The 22,974-nt window shown below is 38.2% G+C and overlaps 1 protein-coding gene across 1 annotated transcript in view; it reads right to left on the reverse strand.

Annotated features, from left to right (window-relative positions):
* Positions 1-9,997: 9,997 nt before the first annotated feature.
* The window catches only part of CHRFAM7A (CHRNA7 (exons 5-10) and FAM7A (exons A-E) fusion), a 37,801-nt gene continuing 24,824 nt past the window's right edge, over positions 9,998-22,974 (reverse strand). The window contains exons 5-10 of the mRNA XM_058033497.1: positions 19,908-19,987; positions 18,605-18,772; positions 18,035-18,229; positions 16,852-16,938; positions 16,085-16,194; positions 9,998-14,058 (exon numbers count right to left, since the gene is read on the reverse strand). Coding sequence (XP_057889480.1) covers positions 13,540-14,058; positions 16,085-16,194; positions 16,852-16,938; positions 18,035-18,229; positions 18,605-18,772; positions 19,908-19,987 — 1,159 coding nt within the window. The 3' untranslated portion in view covers positions 9,998-13,539. The remainder of the gene's footprint in view (positions 14,059-16,084; positions 16,195-16,851; positions 16,939-18,034; positions 18,230-18,604; positions 18,773-19,907; positions 19,988-22,974) is intronic.

Raw genomic sequence — 22,974 nt, forward strand, 5'->3', positions numbered from 1 at the left:
CTTCAGTAGCAGAGAAACAACTAATTCTTTTAAGGTGATAGAAAAATTGGTTTACAACACTGCAAAAATGGAGTGCATTTCTAACCTGAGCAGGTAAAACCAAAATTTCTGCCTTAGAAGATCAGTGATGAATCTCCTTCAGGGGAAAAGAGAAAGAAGCAAAAAAAAAAAAAAAAAACCAAAACAAAAACAAAAAAAAAAAACCAAAAAAAAACAAAAAAAAACCAAAAAACCCAAAAAAACACCAAAAAGAGCCCCGCAGTAATGAAAGTGTTAATGGGCTGTTGGGCTGTGACATACAGAGGGTAAGGCTGTGTGGTTGGGTGACATTTATGGCCTTAAACACTATGACTTGGAGCCTTTCACTCTGGTACTGCTGGTATGGTCTTGAGTGGTGTTTTTAGCATACTTGATATGAATAATGTGTATTTTAAAAACCTAAAAAAAGAAAAGCTAAGTCTTCCTATTTCATTCTCTTACCTATCTTGAAAAGGGAAGTGCCAGCAAACTTATTTACAAATCCATACATTTCAGCTATAGCTTTATCTTAATTATGAGAAAATTGCAGCTTACTGAACAACTGCTGGAAAAAGGAGCTAGAGTCTGTTAAATACTTAAGTAACTGAGAAGAGCCCTTTCCTGAAAATTATTCCATAGCTATAAAAGGCAAGTTTTACTTTTCCGTAGTAAGAAGTAGTCATGCAAGAGATTGCTCTGATTTTATATACTGCAGGCACTTCAAAAAAGGTAGCATAGTAGAATAAAAAGTCTCAGTAACAGCTCTGTAGCAGTGGTCTGTGAAAAAGAAAGTCCCGAGTATGGAATGTGCTGTTGGAATGAGGCACTGAGATGCAGAGTTTGATACCCAGTTAACTCTTGAACCACTTGTGATGCTTGCTTTTGTAGTGCTGATACATCAGTCCTTAAAGAAAGCAGCAGTGGGAAAAAAGTGAGTGTGTGGTTTACAGCACATGCACACTTAGGAGTTTGCACCTCAGTGTATCTCCATAAAACAGCTGGCCTTCACCCTGCCCTCAGTGGTCTCAAAACAGACTTAATGATAGGATTCCATCATCCATGGATGAGTAGGAGCTTGATGGCATTGGCTTATCATGCTTCTTGTCTAGATATAGACAGCTGGATCTGAAACTTGGGAGCTGTGAGATGTTTTCCATGGTCAACAGGCAAACAAAGATCTGGGAGCAGAGCCTGCTACTGAGGTGTCTTTTTGATTATCCCTGATTTTGCTTTGTTAATTCAAACAAAAGGATGTTGTAATTTAAAGCATATAATTATTCTTAGTATTTTTTTCTCAGTCTTTTGAATATCTTTAATACATGTACTAAAACATCAGTGTCCCTAATATAGTCTACATTTAGGATCCAAAGAGGTCTTTCCTTCATTTGTGTGGAGTCTGGCTCTTCATGACCTGTCCACATTGCTGGTGTATGAAGGAGAACACCAGAAAACCCAATAGCAAACAGTGTGGTGCCAAGGCTCCAGCTGGCTGTTTTCCCTTGCTCCATTTATGTGTTTAGATCTGCAAGCCAGTAAATACAGCAGAAAGAAACAGCAGGCACAGATAGGCTCCTTATCTAGTTCTGCCCAAGAAAATGTCCTCATGTGAATCTGTCTGACAAAAACAAAAAACCCCACATATTATGAATAAGTATAATAATTTTATAAGTAGTTAACCTTCCAAAGCTTCCAGGGGTCATGGAATAACTATAGAATTAAGGTGGTGTTACATCATCACTAATTTGTGTTTCCCTAATGACAAAAATCAGTATCTGCAGATGGTAATTAGTTTATTATATCTGATAAATACTATATGAGCTTTAGATGAGTTGAGAATGGTGTAAAACCATGTAAATTAGGAGACCAATGTCTTTAGTTTTTCTCATGATTAGTTATAGCTGTGGTGGTTTTGTCTGTTTTTTATATACTATTAAATGTCCTCTTGAACATGGATTCAAAGATTATTTTCCTGAAGGCATGATAGGTACAGATAGGTTGGTGAAGGTACTACTTGGATCCCCCTTTCATTCATTCAGTAGGATATATTCAGCCTAATTAAGATTTCTGTAGGTCTGTGGAATTCAAATCCCACAGTTTCAGTAGGATGTCACTCCCCTGTGTGTTCTTTGCTATTACTCTCTCTTGCTCATGTTTTCTTCTTTAGAAATCAGTTCTAAATATGGTACCTACTCCTTGGTAGGGCCTTCCAGGAATGTGTCAGGACTATGAATTCTGCTTGAAAGAATGGCAGAAAGAGAAGTATTGGGGAAAGGGAAGAGACCACCCGGGATCTGCCACATGCCCAACAGGAGGGTGGCACCACAAGACTTTAGGCCAGTGTTTGGTATTTGCAGGGTCTCCACAGTACATGTGCCAGGAAATTAATGGTTCTTTCTGCCCATCAAACGTAAAAAACTGATCAGGTCACCATGTGCTCTCATGTTCTCCACAGACTGCTGCAGGGACAGACATTATGGGCCAACTTTTACCTTTTTTTTCCAGTGGTTGGAACCTTTGCACTTCCTCAGAATGACATTGTTGAGGAAGTTGCCTTTTTTCAGGAAGAGATGGATTCAACCTCCATTAGACTCAGTGGGAGTTGTCAGCATTAATGGCTTTAGAAAGTATAATCTCAAGCCCATAGTCAATTTAATAAACCTACTGCAGTTTAAATTCTGCCTTGTGCCCTTTAATCCTTTTACCATTCCTCATCTTGGAATTAACTTGCTTCTCCAAAGTGAGGCTGTCAGTTGAAAGTCACTGTACATTTTGTTTAAGCTGCTTGCAAAATTTTTAATTAGAATAGTTTAAGAACTGAATCCCTCCAAAGATTTTTCCTTGCCTTGCTTTTTTCATCTGTTATTTAGGATTATGCAATTTTCCAGGGAAATACCCTTTGGAAGACAGAATGAGGTTAGCAGTACAAGCTTCAGACTGGATTTAGAGAACATTTGCTAAAAAATAAATTTAAAAAAAAGTCTCCAGATAATACTACTTTTATACTTCTTGCAGTACTAATCAGGGAGTTGAAAGACAGTAATTATTTTGTCTTGAAAGTTCCTGTGATGATACTGTGATACTCAAAATATTATAAAATTACACTTTTTAATGGAAAAATGCACATGTATAGAGTTATAGCCAGTCAATATATAAGCTACAAAGTGAATTGGATGCATTTTTACAATTGTATTTACAGATTTACAGAGTAGTGTGTAATATTGGTTCTTCAAAGAAATGAACACACGTTCTAACTTATTTCCTCATGCCCAAAATAATAATGGTTATAAAGAAATTAAAAACCTCAATCACTACCTTCCTTTTTCTTTTCCTCAGGGCAGACTCTACCTCCAGGCTTTTCCTGTCAAGGCAATTTTAAGCTGACATTTCTCATATAACTATATTTCCCTTCTTTTCCAATTGCCTGGAAAGCTCCAGAACCAGAACTTTTCAGAAAATCTAAAGGAGTTAAGTCCTTTATGCTTTCACTGAGTTTTGGAATACATTCTGAATTATTTAAAGGACCCTGAGGATGGGAATTTGTGATAAAATTCAAACATCAGGGGCTCACAAACTGCTACATTTGAACTTGAAAAGACAAATTTGGAAAGGGAAGAGTTCAACACCTGGAGAATTTCACTTGTTATAAAATCCAGACACTGCTGTGCAGTACATGCTACAGGCATATATACATGAGGACTATGTCAGAAGTTTGTAGAACATATAAAGCTTGTTCAGGATCATGTAAACTGCTTTTTTAAACTAAAGAATTATATTAATAGATTTCTATTCAAAGAATAGAAATGTCTGTCTCAGAAATATTAATTTTATTTTTCTTACATGAGGAAAATGTAACAATTATAGATTTTCATGTGCCAGGTCACATAGGTACCATTTAACCAAGTCTGTAATTGCCAAAACAGGAAACTTGTTAGGACAGAAGTGAAGCAAACTGAAGGGCTGTTAGACAGAATAAGAGTGACTTTTTTGAAGACCTGTTAACTTCACTAATTAAATTCACTGTCTTGTTGATTTGAGATAATTACTGGAGTGGGAGGAGAGGGAGGGAGGTTTGGCTGGGGTCAAGGTTTCATAATAAGCTTGGCAGCTCCTGCAGGAAGATTGTGTCTCTTACCTGCTGGTATCTCTCAGTGTTAATGTTTGACATCCTGTGGTTATAAAAGATCTATAATAGCATCTTAATCCTGCTCCACAGCTCTTATGTAGTTGAATTTTCACCATTCTTTTCAGCAGGGGGCCCTGATGCTTTCTTGGAAGGCACAAGGCTAGGTGTAACTCAGATAAGTCACAAGAAATTTCCTGCAGTGATAAAATAAAGATAATTCCAAAAGCAGATTGGGTTGCACTGTAGTGTTTAGTCTGTCATTTAATTTGAAATGTATGTACTTCCCCAGCCTTTCTCCCAACTTCCTTCTTAAGTTCAGCACACCTTGGTAACTGCAGCTCCAGGCATGTCCTGTTACTGCTGCCTGTTTGGTTGTGCAGTCCTTTGTGAGAGCTGAGAGCTGACTGAGCCATTTCCAGTGAGTCAGCAAGGGGGTGCTGCACAGGTGTGGCACTCCAGCAAGGACTGCTGGCAGCTGGGAAGCATAAAAATGGAGAATGCAGCTGTAGGTACAGGCAGAGTTTAACACAGGGTTAAAAAGTAGCTGTTACTGTCCAAATTATATTTGTATGTCTATAACACCAACTTATTCTATGCTATAAACAGTTCATATTTTGTTTTAAAAATCCTATTCTGTATGTCTTAAGTGTCTTCTTGATGCTAATATTTCACATGCATAGGTCACAGACATTTTCAGGTTAATAACAGTGCACTTGTGCCATATTGTTCCACCCTCATGAGGTTTCTTTCACATGCAGTGAGGTATTCCATGTGGAAATGGTAAAATCCCATTTCTCTTTTAAGGAAACTTGTATTTTCATGCTGAGGTATTTCAAAATATCCCCACCCTGCATCCTTTCCCGTGAAATCAGCTGATGTCCCCAACATTTTCATAAACAAGTAAATTTCTGTTCATGCATACACTAGTTTAGCCGACAGTAATAAATTAGTCTCATAAAGTCAGCTATTTATAATGCAGTAGTATCTGGAAGTCAGTCAGTAATCGGTCTCTGCTAAATTTATTATACTATAGCTCTTCTCTGGGAGCAGGAGCACTCCTACTCACTTGCTCTGCCTGTAAACAATGTGCTGAGAGTTAGGAGAGCTTCATATGAAGTCAGACTCAACCCCTTTCTTTTGTGTGATGGTACAGACACTGTTTTTATCAGTGCACCTACTATACTTTATTAGGATAATCTCATCAGAAATTAAAAGTGTTTCCCCAGAGATAAAGTAGGAGGTTTGATAGCCCAGCAGCTGCCCTTTTAAATATAGGTGCCACTGGCTCACAGACAGGAAGTATGAGGAGCTAATAAACCACAGGAACCATTTGCAGGTTTTCTATGAATCTGTGTGTAATTACAAGTCATGTTAGGCCATATTAGTCCATCAATTGCAGTGAAGCCAAAGGAGGAAGAGCAGGTACACCAGGTTGGAACATGAATTACTATCATTAAAAAGAGCTTGTCTGTGCTCTCTGCAGGTCTGCAAAGAGGGACAGGATGAATTTCTTCCCCAAACACAAGCACTGAAAAGAACTGTTTACAGAGTGATAGTCAGTATTTCTCAGGCTTGTAGTGCTTTTAGTCCCTGAGCACAGCCTCCGGGAGGGACACCATCCTTGCTACTGGCTTGTTACCTCTGCAGAGTCAGAGGCCCCTCAGTCTGCCTTGCAACTTAGACAAGTTTTTCAGTAAAATAAAAAGAAATTATTTAATCAGTATTAGACATAATCATATGGGCAATATTTTAAAGAAATATTGCAAATAAAGTTCTAAAAGACCTCCTGATAATTTGAGGGATATTTTTCCCCAAAATGTTTTGCTGATTTTCATGGGGCACACCTGTCATCCTACTCACAAGCCCAATTGTAACTCTGCAGAAATCTGTGATCATTGAGGTTGTTGGTTGAATATTTTTGCAGATGCACTTTTTCAGGAGGTTGCATATCTGTTTCTGAAAGCTAATTTTGAGTCCTTACTGTGTCCCATTATCTTTCTTCTCTTCTTTTTCCTACTTGGACAAACTCATGGAAAATATTGAGATCTAGAAAGTGATCTAAGTAAGGTTTATATATGAAAGATGACAAATACTGGTTTTATGCAAAAAGTTCTGGCATTGTTTATCTTGGAGAAAACATTTTTCTGTTGCTGTTATTACTCTGTCTATTGTGCAGAGACATGATACCACTATTCTTTGGGTCTTGGAAGCTAGGGACAGGTTTTGAATTTGCAGAAGTTTCAAAATGAAGGTGTGTTTTGTATGTAATAGTGGGCTAAATCTCCTGTCATTTACACTGATATAGGATTACTGTTAAAATGGTAAAGCCAATGTATGAAGCCAATCTCAGAATTTGCACTGTGCCAGTTTTATTGCTCCAAGTACACAGGATATTTTCTTATGCGCCAGGAAAAGTGCATGAGAAAATAAATGGGCACAGATCCAGCCTCTCAGAACTGCTGGATGCTTCAGATGTCTGCAGTGCCATTCATTATGGGTTGGCTTCTCTTAGATGCAGGGAGCAATCCATTAAAGGGTTGCAAAGGGTAGTGAGCTTGCTCAGTGAAAGCTGTGCTGGCCGTAGGAGTTTTCACTTATGCCTCATTTGACCCACACAGATTGCTTGGAAATTTCAGCAAGAAGGTTGCTACCCCCATTCCATTGTCAGCTGGCATAATAAAAGTTCTGGCATATTACTGCAACTGAAACCTACTGGAAAACTAGGAATTTCAATATATTTTTAGCAACAGAAACCATACTGGTTTTGAGCTAACTGAAGCATGTCCCTCTGTGACTGCTCTGTCCCCAGTCAGTGTGGACCTGTCCCCTCTCAGCCCCCCCGGCACAAACAGCACAGGCTCTGCTCAGCTGCTGGTGCTCCAGGAGTCTCTGCTGCTCTCTGGGCTTTGGGGTGCAGCTGTGGTACTGATGGCATGTCACATCTCTCTGCTGATGGAAATATCAAACCTGCCTCCACTCACCCTCTGCCAGTCCTTCATATGCCCTTTTAATCTTTCACAGTTTACTTTTAAAAGTACAATGCTTTGGCTTCTTCTCCTTGTTTCTAATCTCTTCACTACAAGATCCTTTCAATTTTAAACAATATGTATAGTGTAAAAGTGTGAAGTATCATTATCATTAAAGCAATCTTACCACTTTGCTAACTGCTAACAGGAACATGAATGTTAACCTCAACTGCAGAGAAAGATGCAACAGATTAACTTCTATAGGTTTTAAAGTGCTCAGCAAAGAGAGAACTGCAACCACTGTCCTTATTGTTAACCTGGTTTCAGCTTAGTCCAGTTTAAGAGAGTTTCTGATGGTCTCAAGCAAAGACCAGTTGAGCTGTGTATTGTAACCTGTAATTCCCAAGTATTTTATGTTGTTACCTCATCAAAATCAATAAAATCTTGCTAGCTGATAGGTGAAGACAGCATATACTCACTGTATCCTTGTAGAGATCATAGTCTGAAGAACCAGGAGAACTTACTTTCCATGCTCCATGGAGCGATGGGGGAGGCTGCTTTGCCCTGCTGTGCCCAGCACTGCTCTGCTGCCATTTGGGAAGGCCCCCTCACTGCCCAGGCAATGGCACTTCAGGGCTGGCATGAGCTTCCCATTGAAGCATCTTCCTTCTGGCACAACTTGGCACTATAACATCAGATTTTCTGATGACAAGTCAGAAAACTTAAGTGTTAAACTTACACAGGATTTCTGAGTGTCAGTCCTGTAACATTTCTTCTGATCAAAGTAGTCTGCTGATTAGGTTTCATGTGGCCAGAATTCAGAAGAAGGACAAGGAGCAGTGAATGTGCTTCACTAGCACAAGCAATCTCAAACCAGAATTTTTATAGGAACAAAAGTTATTACTGAAATATTTCACAGCTCCATGTAATACATGTACACTGAGAGAAGATAATATTGTCTCAGGATGTTGTCCATATATCCTGCTCTGGAATGCAGATTTTTTTTAGCCTAAAATCAGTTTTATGTAAATATTTAATATTTGGCTTATTCATTCACATACCTACCATGAACCAGACTAATACATAAATGATAACTGTGAGGTTTGTTGGATTGAATGTGATCTTGATCCCAGAATTTCAGGCTCGGTAGAAAGATTTCTCTGCATTGTGTAGGCACTGAGGCATTGGGTGATATCCTTGTTTAGTGAAGAGGAAACCCTCTATAGATGTTATTCTAATGTACACAGTTTCCAGAGTAGCATTATATCATGTTAATTGTTAAATTCCTGCTGGGTTTTGGTTTTGTTGGGGATTTTTAAAGGTAAAAATAATTAGATAGCTCAAATTAGTTTAAGTTGTTATTCCTGTGTAGCATCATTACGTGACAAATCACTGCAGCTCTGAAAGCCCAGTGATTTACTTGTTATATCTTTGGACTGATGCTAATTTTCAGACTACTTCAGAATACTTTCATTTTTCTGTGAATATTGCAGTTTTGAATGTGTTCACTGGGACGTGAGAAATTGTTGTTTATTCTCTGTCTATGCCATCATCTGCAAATTGCTCAAATTGCTTAATAGCATAAATCAATGTTACATAAATGCTAAGGTTTTCTCTTAAGCAGCAGGAGCAATGTAATAACTAAAAAAAAAAAAACAGTAGAAGCTTTCATTTGTGGTCGTAGTGCTATTGAGATCCTGCTGGAGTACCAGGTTAATGTGGAGATTCTGTTCACAGCCTTTTAAGATTTACTGACTTTTTAAGATGAGGTTAGGCTAACAAACCAGGATTTTTGAAGTAAAACACACCCTGATACACTGAGGATTAAAACTGGCTGGCTGGTCCTGTTCATCTCTATGGCCACAAGACCCAGTGCTGTGTTGAGCATTGCCACCCAGAGGGTAATGGCATGGGATGTGCTTATGGGAAAGCTCCCAAAGCCCAGCAGCTCTCCACCTGGAGCACCCAGATGCCCAAGAGCAGGAGCACACAGCTCTGGTTTTAATCCCCACTCAGAGGCTTCTGAGGTGGAGTGTGAGTGATGGGGAGTTCAGGGACAGTGCCAGGAGCCTGCCTGCCGTGTGCTAAGCCCTGTTGGGCTCACTGAAGCCTGACAGTAAATGTGACCCAGATTGTCCTGCTCCTCAGCACTGGAGAAGGGTGGGGCACACTGGCAGAGTGAGCAGCACCAGGCTCACTTGAGTATCTGACATTGTGACCCTGGCAGCTCTTCCCCTGGGACAGCCTGGGGTCAGTAACAACTGCAGGCTTGAATGACTCATGGTGCCCTGGACCAAGGTGGTCTTCTCCAGCTGTTCCTTACTTAGGGAAGCATGAAGAGAATGAAGTCTTGGGTTCAGCAACCCTTGATCTTTCACTTCTGGCACATGCTCAGCAGGGTGTTGTAAAGAAAGGAAGCTGTTTCAGCACATGGGCAGGAGAACTCATCTCTTTGCAAGAAACTGCACTGACACATCCTTTTGCATCTGAGGGATATTCTGATGATTAGATATTTTTTCAATAGTAGCCAACAAACAAACTTTGCAGCTGGCAAAACCAACAATTTATTCAGCTGGTATGGATTTGTTTTCTCTCTCTTCTGTGTTAAACTTGAAAAAATAAATTAGTACTGGCATTGAGGCCAGTCCAAAATTTACAAGGTATATCAGTCCTCCTCATTAACTTGGATTGCTTACATAAGACTGAAGTAATATATGTTTGGTGTGGGACTGGTTGGCAGGAGGATATGAATTTATATTTCATTATCAAAGAACACTGTCATCCCAGATTGATATAAGCACAGACATCTTTCTTTCTTTTATGGCTATTCATGTTTTCTACCACTTGGGTTTTTTCCACGTTAGAAAAATGAAAAAGAATCAAAAGTCTCTTGATCTAAGTCTTTTATTTGTACTGGACTGAAAAGGCATTGAGTTGCTTATATGATAATCAATACCTGACAGATGTAACATCTTTTTCTAATGCCCTTTATGCAATGTTTCTTAATGTAAAAAATAGTAAAACAAAAGAAAGAAAATCTGGGGCTTTGGTTTACCTTCTTGTCTTGTTAAAGAAGGTGAAGAATTGAATTGTCACAGGTGAACTGAGACTACATCCTGCAGCTAGAGAATGTAAAGAGAATTTAAAGAAATCTTTAAAAAAAAGTCTTACATAGTATTATCAATTCCTATATAAAATAATTTCATATTTTAAATACTTTTTACATAATTTATCTGTATTTAAAACTGAGTTTTTAAAATTTTATGTTTGGAACCTTTTTGGCATTAACACCTAAATAATTTTTTTTATATTAAAAAATCTTTTAAATATTCAATATGTTTCCATATAAAAACAGAAGAAGTAATATACATTGTTCACACATAGTATTGTACATGACATCTGAGCTCTAGACTGAGCTTCTGAATTTGTCAGGCAAGTCATAGCTTAGTTGTGGTGAACCACTTGTTATTTTCTCTCTGGACTCTTTAAGATTATAACAGATCTTTACCATCAATATGTAGGCTTTAATATTATATACACATACTCTATACAGTATTTAATTTCCATCTCTATGCCCAGAATTGTAAATAAATATTTTTTTTCACAGCATTTAGATCAAAATATTGTTTAGCACATACACAAATATATTTAAGACACACACAAGTTGACAAGAACCATACCAATTTTGCTCAGCTCAGTTACAGGAAAATTTAACTTAGAGGTGCCAAGTAACATAATGGAGGAGTCACTCTTACATTTAAAATGTATCATTAACTTGTTAGCAAATGTTTACAGGTTGTGTCAACAGTAGGAAAATGAGGGTTCCCTTGTCCCCTTGGTGCATTTGCATTGACCCTGCCAGTGATAAAGGCAGTGTGGGCAGAATGCTGGTGTCTCACAGCCCCTTCAGCAGCACCCCCAGCTCTCTGACAGCTTTACCAACCCACTGGGACAGACTCTGGCAGGACTTCATGTAAGGCCAAACTCTCCAGTTTTTAAGGGTAGGCATGTCTGTCACTGAAAATGAAGTTTACTGTCAAATTGTAGCTTTCTTTCTCTATCCTCCTGTATTAAGAAAGATGATTTCCACAGATACTGTAAAAGGATTTGGGTGGCAAGAGGGGGACTCTCATGCTTCCTATACTACATGCATCAGGGACTGTGAGTGCAATAGTTGTGTTCCATTGTGCAAGGTAATCCTCAAAGGTCTTCATTTGTCTTTGAAAAGCTGTTCTCCAAGAGGACCTCGAAAATTTACAAAGACTAAATGGAACACTCTATATATCTATTTAGGGATACTTGCAGCAGGAAAAAATACCAATGCAAATCAACATTCTCATCAGGAAGCCTAGCCTAGAAAGATTACCCAGAAGAGGAGCACATGCCACACGATATGTGCAGTTATTCACAAATAAACAAAACTCACATTTCAGAGTTTGCACTCATAGTTTCCCATTGATATGCAATCTAAAAACTAGAAACTATTTGCAGGAATTATTACATGGCTTATTCTTAATAGTTGTTCCTGAAAACCTAACTTCTTCACAAGTAATTCTGACATATGGTTTCAGGATGAACTTACAAGAAGTTTGAATGTTTTGTTTGTGTCTTTAAAGTGTGAGATCTGGAATGCACCTTCAGGAAAACAAAATTCACAAACTCAGACATATCCTGCCTGCCTTTCGCTCCTCCTGCCCTATCTCAGGCACAAAGGTGCTTGTACAAGGTGTGCAATCAGGTGAAGAGTGGTACCTGGGGTGACTTTGGGCTTGCTTTCCATGAAATTTGCTTTCAAGGGAGCAGACTCTGAGAAGGAAATTGTTACTTAGGGAGGATAAGCATTATAGCAACTTTATTTTAATCCATCTTAAGAGATAAACTGAGGCCTTGAGTTTATTTCACAGTAAAACCATGGTACAACAACAGGCCTCTGTGTCTCTAAAGGCCTCAGCCAAAAAATTTGGATTCTGTAGGGTAGAGGGTGCAACCAATGCTAAACTTATCCTCACCCACATCTTTTACCACTTATAGCACTGGTTAGGAATACTGGTGTGCCAGTGAGAGACTAATTCTCAGCTCTTTTGTACACACAAAGTTTGAGCTCCTGGTATTCTCAGCTCAGCCCCTTCCATTAAGACATCAAAGTGACATCCAAACTAAGCATATATTGGCAAGATAATTTCAAATCCAAAAATAACAAAGTGCTGAACTACTAGTTTTGCTTTTGCAAAAGTCTGTCTAGACATAGGAAAAATTGTATTTAAGTTCTTACCTTTCCTTGGATGTATCTGCAGTGTGTATATATAAATAGATATTTATACAGTTAATAGTTTACATCAGAAGCAAGAAGCTTTATTACTCATTAGTACTCATCTGATGTCAGAGTGAGCAGAAAAGGTGCAGTTTTCTTGTAAAGACAATGTTATGGTGACTCAACAGAAGGAGTTATATGTTATATAAAAGGCTAAGCATACAACATATCAAACATTTCATTTTTAAATAAAAACCTTGATCTCAGGATTTAATGGCTTTTTTTGCTTTCGATTCTTCATTTATGCTTAAGCCTGTACAAGACATTGAGTTACTTTTTCCACACTGGAATCCAGTTAACACTAAAGAGACAAGCATTGGGGGTTGGTTTTTTTTAAACAAGTGGTGATGAAGGCATCTTAAATCAATCACTTTTCTTTTAGATAGTTAAAATGGCTATTAGTTGAAAGAATGCCTTTCTGGGGAAAAGGAAGAAGTAGTAAACTGTAACAATTACTGCAAAGCCTGTTTTAGAATTCAAGCCAAATTTCTAGGTCAAATCCAGAAAGATATGAAGGACAAGTTATGTGGTGTGTCCTCTCAGCTTTCAGGTTTCTGGGTCTCAGACAAATTCAAAATCCTGAAAGTCATATATGTTGTATGCAAAGTGCATGGAGGGAGTTACAGGGTGCAAGTGAGGGGCTGAAGAGCTACACAAGACATCTCTCCCTTTTCTCTGTTTGAGCAGCCATTTGGATTTCATCTGAAACGTGTTTATGATCACTCATTCAAATAGATAAGATGGACTCTGCTATCCTTTATAACAAATCCTGGAAGAAGTGGCATTTCTGACATTGCCTACCTCCTATTTTGGAACAGCCAGTTTGAACATGTGTACGAGGTGGTGGTTCAATACCCCATCCTTCTGAAGGGACTTGCAGCCACTTGGCATTTTCCACAAAAGAGTGCTCAGAGGAGCTACGTAGACACAGCCTAGAGAGAAACTCTTGGCTTCCCTTCTGAAATGGTGCCATTCTTCTAAAAGGAACTCAGGACCAGAGGGCAGGGGGGGCAAAAGAAAGCAGACAGTGAGAAGCATTATAGTCATTAAAAACAAGCAGTAAAAGACCCCACATTCTTATTTGCTACATACCAATCAGAGAAGCAGGTTTTAGTTAGGAGTTAAGCAAAATCTTTAGACACAGCCTCTACAAAGTTTGGCGCTGACATTAAAATACCAATTGTACAAATGATTGTGAATACTGAGAAGGCCATCAAACAGAGCCGATCCACTACAGAGGCTGCAAATTTCCATTCATTGCAAATGGCTTCCTCTTCATCCTGGTCTCTGAATCGGTTTGCAATGTACCTGACCTCTTCCAAAATCTTAGCCAAGTCTGGGTCCCCTTCAGAGGGGTGCCCACTGTGCAGCAGGTTTTCTTCATCTGTCGGTGAGCAGGTCATCCTCCCACAGATGACACCGGAATCAGTGGTGGGTGTGCAGTGAACCCCTTCCAGCCCCCTGAAGCCAATGTAGAGCATGTTGCCATTGCTGGACTGCTGGCCACTCACAGTGTTCATCTCCACGCTGGACAGGCTGCAGCGCCGCGCTTTGTGCTGGCAGGCGGGACGCACTTTATCTTCCCCCGGCCTTTTCATCCTCAGAAACCAAGCACACCAATTCAGAAGGATGATTCTTGTCTGAAAGAACGTTTTTGAGAATAAGCATCTCTTCACACAGCCACTGTCTCTGGTGCTGCTGGTATCCAGGCAGCTGGGGTGACTGCTCCCTGGTGTCTGCTTAGCCTGCACTGCGTTCTAGAAAATGCTGCTGGAGTTTTCCAGCTGGTTAATTTACCAGTCACTGGGGTTCTTTACTTATTCTAGCAGCGCTATTGATTGCCTCAGGCTGAATATCAGTACTGGGACTCCCCCCTCCTCAGCTGGGAATGTCCATAGTGTTGATTCTTCCTGACACTTGAACAGTGACATGGCAGACTTTTCCACCTTTACTAAAAGCTATGAGTTAGACAAAACCAAACCAAGCTCTTACTGAAGAAGAGTTAATTTTTAATAGTCTTAAAAATACTGCTTTGGATGATAGCCAATAAAGTTACAATTCTTTTTCTCTTATTTGTGCTCTAATATTCAGTTAATAGCTATTACTGTTTGGGTGGGGCTGCTGAAACAGATTTTGGACTGGACTGGACCACCAAGCTTTAAAATATTATGGCTCTGTTCTTGTATTGTGTTCACAACAGTTGGTTGCAGATTTTAGAAAAGAGATCTGGATATAACATGAAGAAAATATGGAAAAATTACTTTGATTTTAAAAAAAATACTTTGCAGATTTTATCTGTGTATGTCATTTTACTGTTTTCCACGTTGGCTTAATCCAACCTTACAGAAAATGCAGGAAAGCCAGAGACTGTTCCACTTCAAATGAAAGTTTCTGTAATTTATTTAAATCAGATTTTAAGAGCTCATTCCAGCATTTCTTTTTCAGAGTTCTAATGAAATATTATTGTATCATATATTATGCAAACTTTTTCCTGTAATTAATATTAGGTTTGATCCATTTATTCTGACAGTGGATTCTTACTCAGAGTAGATACATGCAAATATCCCAACCAGAGATAGATCTTGCCCTATTACTTTTTTAACACTATCAAGCTCTACCAAGAAGGATAAAATTCTGTTAAATGAGGACCTTATCCAAAATTCACCAGTGTCCAAATAATGTTTGTTGGACTTCAGCTTCTCAATAGTACAGCTCATCCTCAACCTCAAGTACTCTGTTTTCTGAGGATGTTTGGCTCAGTACTAAACATTGTCCCCTTTTGGTCATCAAACACACGTCTAAAGAGATCTACCTTTAATTCTCTTCACTGAAATTTATTTTAAAGTCACCACCCCAGGACAAGCCAGGGAATACCTCATTATCTCTTGTCCTCAGGGTGCTGCTGTATGCACATTTTTCCAGCTAGTAAGGATAATAATATTTCATTGTTCTAGAGAGAAAAAAGAAGAAAGGTCTTTCCATCTTCAGAAAGCCCTGCTGCTGCCATGAGCTGGGTGAAGTCAAAGGAGGGGACATTTAGGTGATGACAGCAGTGTGGAGTAATCTAATATCAGCACAACGTTCTCTGTAAAACCCACGCCCCCCACAGAAGGACATTATTTAAAGAGTCTTATGTGCTTTGAAAAAATACTTTAATTCTTTGGACTTTACAGATGTTCTTGACAAGAGACATAAATGTCACTTTAACAGCCATCTGTAACAGATGCTCTTAAGGCTATGCATGTTTCTGTTTGGGCAGCAGCTAAGGATGGAGCAGCTGCACAGCTGCGCCTCAAGGGTAGTGTATTTCATGCATTTCTCATCTCCATCAACACTCTATTCTTCTACCTGGCTCACTTCTAACATCTGGAGGTTATTTGAAAATCACCTTCATTTATATATTTAGGTTTTAAAAACATCCTGAGTTGCATGTAGCTGTTTTGAAGACATGAGAAGTTAGTGGAGGTATATTAATTCTCTCTCGCACACAAATGTTTTCTGAGAAACCAGCCACATGGAACATATCTGGATACCTCATTTCTGGTGAAACTTCTTCTCCAAACAAACTGTCTGGGAGGAATTTATATGTTTTTAACAGTAGGAGGTAATCATGGACCACTGGCTGGACATTTATGCAATGGATAGTGAAGGAAAATCAAACCTTACCCATTTAGGCATTTTTCCTCCATCTGGATCATGATGGTGGTATTGTAGAACAATAACAGTGACAACAACAGAAAGACCAACAATAATCATAGTGCTGGCAAAATACTGAGCTGCAAAATAAAGAAATCATTACAGGAACATACTTTGGCTGTATATAATATAGCTTTAATAAGGAGTGTTTATATATGCATTCATAGCATTTAGTTCTTTGTCCAGTTTAGTGCTGCTCTAGGTACTTTTGAAAGATTTTCTCAACACCAGAAATAATGGACATTATTTTGAGGGGATAGCCAGTGTTTAGCTGTTGTTTTTGTAAAACTGAGCACCTGCCTTTTTTAAGAAACCTTGACACAGGCCGCCTTCTAATTTTATTTCAGCATTATTGTATAAACTGACTGGCACTTGTTTTGAAAAGTTTCTCTTTTTGTTTGAACAGTTACAGTGGGAAGATTTAATTACATTTAGCTCATGTGTTCCAGTTTCCTAATCGGAATTAGGAATACAGAACACAATTGGGCCAATTGTGTCAAAACTGCAACAAATTCTTCCATGGAAAATTGATTCTCTTATTCTTTCCCCAAATATACATAGATTGTTTATTTCATTCAGAGCAGAGAGCACCCATCAGAGCTCTTACCAATTGGCAATATTTTTCTAATTCAGTTGCAGTCATCCATTTTACAGCTGGTGATTTGCCTTAAGGCTGGCCTTTGTGCAAAGTCACTGTACCTTGTTTGCTAAAAAAATCCAAGTGACTAAAAGCTTACCAATTAAGGGCACAGAGTCAGAGGTTGCTGGCATAATTTCAGCCACAAGCAGCATGAAGACAGTGAGAGACAATAAAACTGTTATACCTGAAAGATAAATATGAAGTATGAAATCATATCAGTAGCTGGTAATTACAACAGTAAGAGAAACAATGAATCTGAAGGAATGTTCTCTGCAAGATGCAATCCCACTGTACCCCTGCTCCAGCACGTTAGTGGTACTCCTGTCCATCCTTGTACTGCCTCATTTTCAGGGTAGCAGTGCTGCCAAACCTGTACCAATGCTTGCACACACATGGATATTTTTACATCCTTCTAATGGTTCAACTTTTATCATTATTTGCTAATTAGCTGAGGCAAATCAAAGCAATTCTTGCACTATATTAGCTTTAGAAACATGGTGTGAATCTGAGTAGTCTGTAGTAGTCTGGACTGTTGATTTTTGGAGTTTGACTTCTGTTGCTCAGTGATGAGCTCCCATCTTTCTAGAAAAAGACAACTCTTAACTGGACTTAAACAATAATGAGTCATTGTCAGGTGGGAAAGGATTAAGGAACAAAAAATTCATCTTAAAATATGGTGAAGGACAACTTAATTAAGGAGATTATTACCCCTCAGTTAAACCATATTCTGGAGGAATGTCAATTTTTCCACATTTAAACAGCAATGTTTACTTAGCAGAAGTCAGTTAATTTGAATTTTGTATGGGACAAAAGGTTTCTTTACATAGTTAAACTCCATCTTAAAGATCAAGAACTCAAGCTCAGATTTGTTTCACAAATCATTCCTTAAGTTAAAATTCACTAAAAAAAAAGTGAAATAAGAGCAATTAGAATCAATCTTTCTGAGAAGACACCATAGGTTCTTAATGCAATTCAATATTAAAAGGAAGTATTAAGAAGAATTCAGTGTTAAAGTGTTCAAATGTGTATTTGTGAACTTAGGCTTCACCTAATGAATGTGAGATTCAAACAAATAAATGTCAAAAAATGAAAGCCTACTTCTTAAGGAAGGTACTCAGGAATTGTTTATGCCTCTGCTGGTTCAGCATCAAACACTAAAAATAGCTCATGAGCCAGGACATACAAACTATTACTCCTGCCTAAGACTCTTTAAAAAGAAACTTTAAAAGGACAACTTCTTTTGTCTTAGTCATATTTACAATATCCTATTAATACTTCACCTAGTGAGATTTTTTCTCCTGAGTCTGCTGGAAGCAGGAAAACCAGCAAGGCAAGTGCAGATATCAGGACACAAGGAATGAGGAGATTGAGGCCATAATAGAGAGTCCTGCGTCTCATGGTAACTGTGAAGGTTACATCTGGGTAGGGCTCTTTGCAACATTCGTAAAAGCTCTCAGTCCTCTTCCCAGGAACTCCTGTGGAGGAGGAAAGAGGAAGAAAACCAGAGATTAATGTGAATAAACTGTGTATTATATAGTGTTTATTTTTGAAAAGGAGAAATTTAGTTTTCCAAGTTTTGCTACAGGTAAAACTACTTTAGCCTAATCCCTACTTTTTCTCAGCTGATTAAGGAAAATCAGATAAAAGATACTTACAGAACTCAAGCAGCAAATTTACCTCTTTTTTAATGTTGATTTGCATCTGAAATCTGTTCTCAAGAGTTTCAAATGTCACTGGCTAGGTCATTTATTAATTTAATTTCTGTCTTCATTTCCCAATGTTACTCCATCCATTTCAGCAGTGGAGACAAGGCTGCAAGTTCACAGTGTAACCAGGAATGGAGACCTTACCTACTAAATCCCATTCTCCATTTGAAATATAGCCAGATATATCTGCTTCTTGCATTTGTAAGTCCAAGGACCAGCCTCCATAAGTCCAGGATCCAAACTTCAGGTTACATTTCTGAACATCAAAGGGAAACCAGCGTACATCTATGTAGCATGAGCTCTTAAATATGCCTAGGTGAGATTTGAAACAAGAGCACAAAATTTAAATGCTTGTTCCACAGAATTTCATGTACATTTTGTAACCAGAACTTGTTCTACATTGTGCCTTCTTCTTTTAATTTATAAAGCATCTTTAATATCAGTCCTATCTTGGCATGTAAAGAGCAAAAATCAGTCATAGAGAAGGGAAAGAACTGTGCCATTAATGTATTGATGTTGTTTGCTGTTTTTTAAGGATACTCTTCCATTTTGGCACATAGTGGAAGAATATTCAGATAAGAAGTCAGATTTCTAGATACAGTATTTTAGGAAGAAATTAAGCAGAATATGTAATCTCTATCTATTTCTTTACTGACTAAAATAAGAAATCTTGAAACATAAGAAATTCTGAAATATTTATTTGCTGTTTTATTAGATTTATATGATATTGATTTACTGAGGAAAGTGAGCTTCTTCTTTTTCACTTGTTCAGTCAGACCCTGTCCTTCAGCATCTTTCAGAACTGAACTGAAAAATCCCCACCAAATGGAATATCTTAAGAGAGCATCTTAAATCAAGAAGCAAACCCCTGAAACCCTCTGGACATCTTAGGCAGAAAACCTAATTTGTCTGGAAAGCATTTGCTCTAGTGCTATGGTTTGCAAAATTCAGATGCTAGGAGGAGTTAATTTTAATGATTATGCTAATTGAGTTGGGGAAGAGAAACAGTGCTCCACTGCTGTACATCCAGACCAAAAATTGTTTTGATGAAGCATTCATTGAATCATTTCAAATAGAAATACATCCAAGATGTTACTAAGCATCTTACTGTAAAGTTAACATATTCATAAAAGAAACACCAAAATAATGTAATAAAAAATTATTGAGGCATTACCATTACTTTAATAAATATCTTTTTATAGTAAAGATTTTCAAACTTCTGAAATTGTGTATTGTAACAGAAGAATTTCCATAATTGTAATAAAACATGCATCTTGTATGAGAGTTTTCATGCAAAGGTGTTAACCATATAACCATAATGCCTGTAGGCTTACATCTATCAGATGATGCTAGCTAAACAAATAAAATGTAAGAGAATTTATGGCAAATTTGAAACCACACCATGCACAAGTAATCTACCAAAATTTATGACATGCAAAGAGCCTACCTGGTGGCAGGTATTGGCAATGTCCTGAAGAATTGACTAAAACATTAGTGTGAAAAGTAGCATCAAATCTTTCATCAGCACTAGAACAGGGGAAAAATAAAATGGGTTATTTGCTCTTCGACTGGCTGAAGAATGAATGTCTGAAACAAATCTCTTCTCATAAAAGGACTATGTCACCCCTTAAACTTGCCAGCTTTTTTCCTGCCATCAGTTTTCTGTGGCCTCAGACTAACTGGCCTGATCCTTCTGGGTTTGCTCCTGATTAAGAGCTGTAAGGCAAGGTCAGCCACCTCATTCTTGCCACCCACCTGCCCATTAGATTCATTATAGTGCCTTGGCTCTATTGATTTCCTTTTGGAAAGTAAGCACTTTTTAAAAACTTCTCAAGCAACTGTACAGGGAAATCTGTTCTCTTGGTGTCTATGTTAACAGCATCTAATGACTACTGAGGAAATGGATACTCCAGTGTCTGTATGTTCCCACTTCTTTGTATATGGGTGACCATTATTACAACATTTCATACATGAGATCCTTTAGTGCAGCTCCAGCCTTCATTATTTACCTCAGACCCCACAAATTTCATTCAGACAAGAAGAAAAAGCAACCCTATTTGATGTGTCAGTGTAGTGGTGTAGCCAGCACTGCCCTCTGTGCTGTCTCTAGACAGCAAGTCTCTAGAAAAATAATCATAATGTCATTTGGAGAGTGCTCCAAATGATGAATTTGCATCTACTGCCAAGGAATATCTCAATTCTGTCTGGCAGGAATTTACCGGGCGTTAATATTTTAAGGGCTTCTAGATGGGAAACACAATGAGGCACAGGCTACAATTGTTGTACTGCTGTAGTCTCCAAGCTGGGGGGGGTGGCACCTGGGGCAAGTGCAGAGCCAGCTGGGCAAGGCAGGGCAGGGGAGCTACACAAGCCTCAGGCTCTGGATGCTTGCAGCAATCTGGACTTCAAAACCTGTGTATCTCCAGATTGACTGGAACACTACAAGTCTCTAATGTCTCTTTGCCTATTAGTAGTATCTCATAATTTTCTAATCACCTTTAAGATATCATCAGAAAAACAGTAAAAATCTGAGATGGTCATAAAGTGAAATATTCATAACTCTAGGAGAAAATCAAGTATATTAAAAGGTGTTTTTTAGCAGGAAAACTCTAATTGAAATATTATTTTATTTGAAAAGAGGAATTTAATATTTGATCTATTCTGATTCAAATTTTGTGTCTCAGAAGCTAAAATAGAGCAACTGTTATTTTAAATGTTTTTAATATGCATTTTATTTCCTCCTTCTGTACTTGAATAACTTAGATTTTAAAAAATATCTAGGCTGGTTGGTGAAATTTGCAGACAAGAAAAAGCTAAATCCAAATAATTACTTGCCCATCTGAAGTTGCACTTTTTCCTGTGGTGAGCAGAAGGCTCAGAAGTATTGAAAATACTTGCAAGTATTTAATGTGAACTTAGAAGAGAAGCAGAAAGTCTCAGCATTGAGTATGTTTGATGCCTGATTTTAGCACACTGAGGGGCAAAGGCAGCTCAGGTCTGAGGCCACTTGAGCAGGGTAAGCCACTCCTTCAGCTTCACAGCTCATGGCCACATTCTCCCCGTTTGTATTGCAGCTCCTCTTCCAGCTGGAGCTCTAATTCTTCTCCTTCCACATCTTGACTGCCTGTTTTTGTGATATTTCTAAGGAACTGGTGCTGCAAAAATCTCTATTGATTGCATTGCCAGATTTGGTAGAGGATACTGGGGAGAGGGGCAGCAAGATCACACACACATTCACCCAGGTGTGCAGGCACATCTGTGCATGGGTCTCATTTCCTTAAAAACCAGACCTAAAGTCCTCCAACAAGGTTCTGTATTAGACAAATAATTGCTTTGACTTGAAATTAATAAGGGTTAGATGATGGCATTCAAATAAGTAGTCAAATTTAGGATGTAAAATTATCCGTGCCACACAAATCACTTGTTAAGTGGGAATTAATGACTCCTGGGCTGGGTTCTGTTCTCTTCCTCTGGAGTGGAGAGTAGTGAAACACCAGGGAGCTGATTCTAAGTCCTTGCTGCTGTTTCTGGTAATTGGCAAAAATAGAATTTTCACAAGAACACAAATGATCAAGGAACCTTGATTTCATTTCCACATGACTTTGCCTTTCACAGGCGCATTCTTAAAAGAATATCCAGTGGTAGTCAGATTCAAACATGAAATTATTTTTTTCTGAGAAAGGAGCATCTGTTTTTCCATGCTGTGCTTCTAATCATTTCTGAAATGCACTGCTTCTATTGGGAATGCACTAAGTAGCTTGAAGAGACTGGACTGAAATGGAATGTAATGATAGCAAATAATTTCTGTAACATTTCCTCTTCAGGGTATAACCACTTGTAAGCAGATATTGATTACAGGACATTGAGATTACAAAGCTGGACCTAGCAGATAGAATCTCACTGGGACCTAACCTCATGTTTATAAAACTGGAATGAGTTTTATAATTTATAAAATTATAAAATGAGACATACTTCTAGAATTTTTGTAATTCCATGAAATACTGAACAATATGTGGCCATTTGGAAGATAATCCCACCAGAAATGAACACTTTTAATAAGTGTAGTTAAAAGTGGAATATAGTCCACATGACACTAACACAGTCAATCCTGGAATTTGTACAAAGGCCTAGATTTTATTTTCTCAGATGAACTGGCCCTGCTCTACCCACAGTAGACTGGATGTAAAATTTAATACAGCTGCCACAGTTTCTCTGTACTAGGCTGTAGCAAGATGTGTAAGAACTCAAGGCATAGTGAAACATGCATTCATTAAAGTGGAAAGTGAATTTATAGTTCATTAATTTCTCTGTAACTGCAGATGCATGTCCCTAGTGAAGCATAGAAATTGAAAGCATCTATCTCAAAATGGCATGTCACTAGAAGGGAACATCATAATATTCCCAATGTAATTTCAAACAGGCATAAGAATTTATTTTAAATAGCTTTGCTCTCTGACTAAACTCTGCATAAGATTTTTGGATTAAATATGTGTTTGTAACAGAGAAACTGCAGA

The sequence above is a fragment of the Melospiza georgiana genome, chromosome 13, assembly GCF_028018845.1.
Source record: "Melospiza georgiana isolate bMelGeo1 chromosome 13, bMelGeo1.pri, whole genome shotgun sequence".
NCBI lineage: Eukaryota > Metazoa > Chordata > Aves > Passeriformes > Passerellidae > Melospiza > Melospiza georgiana.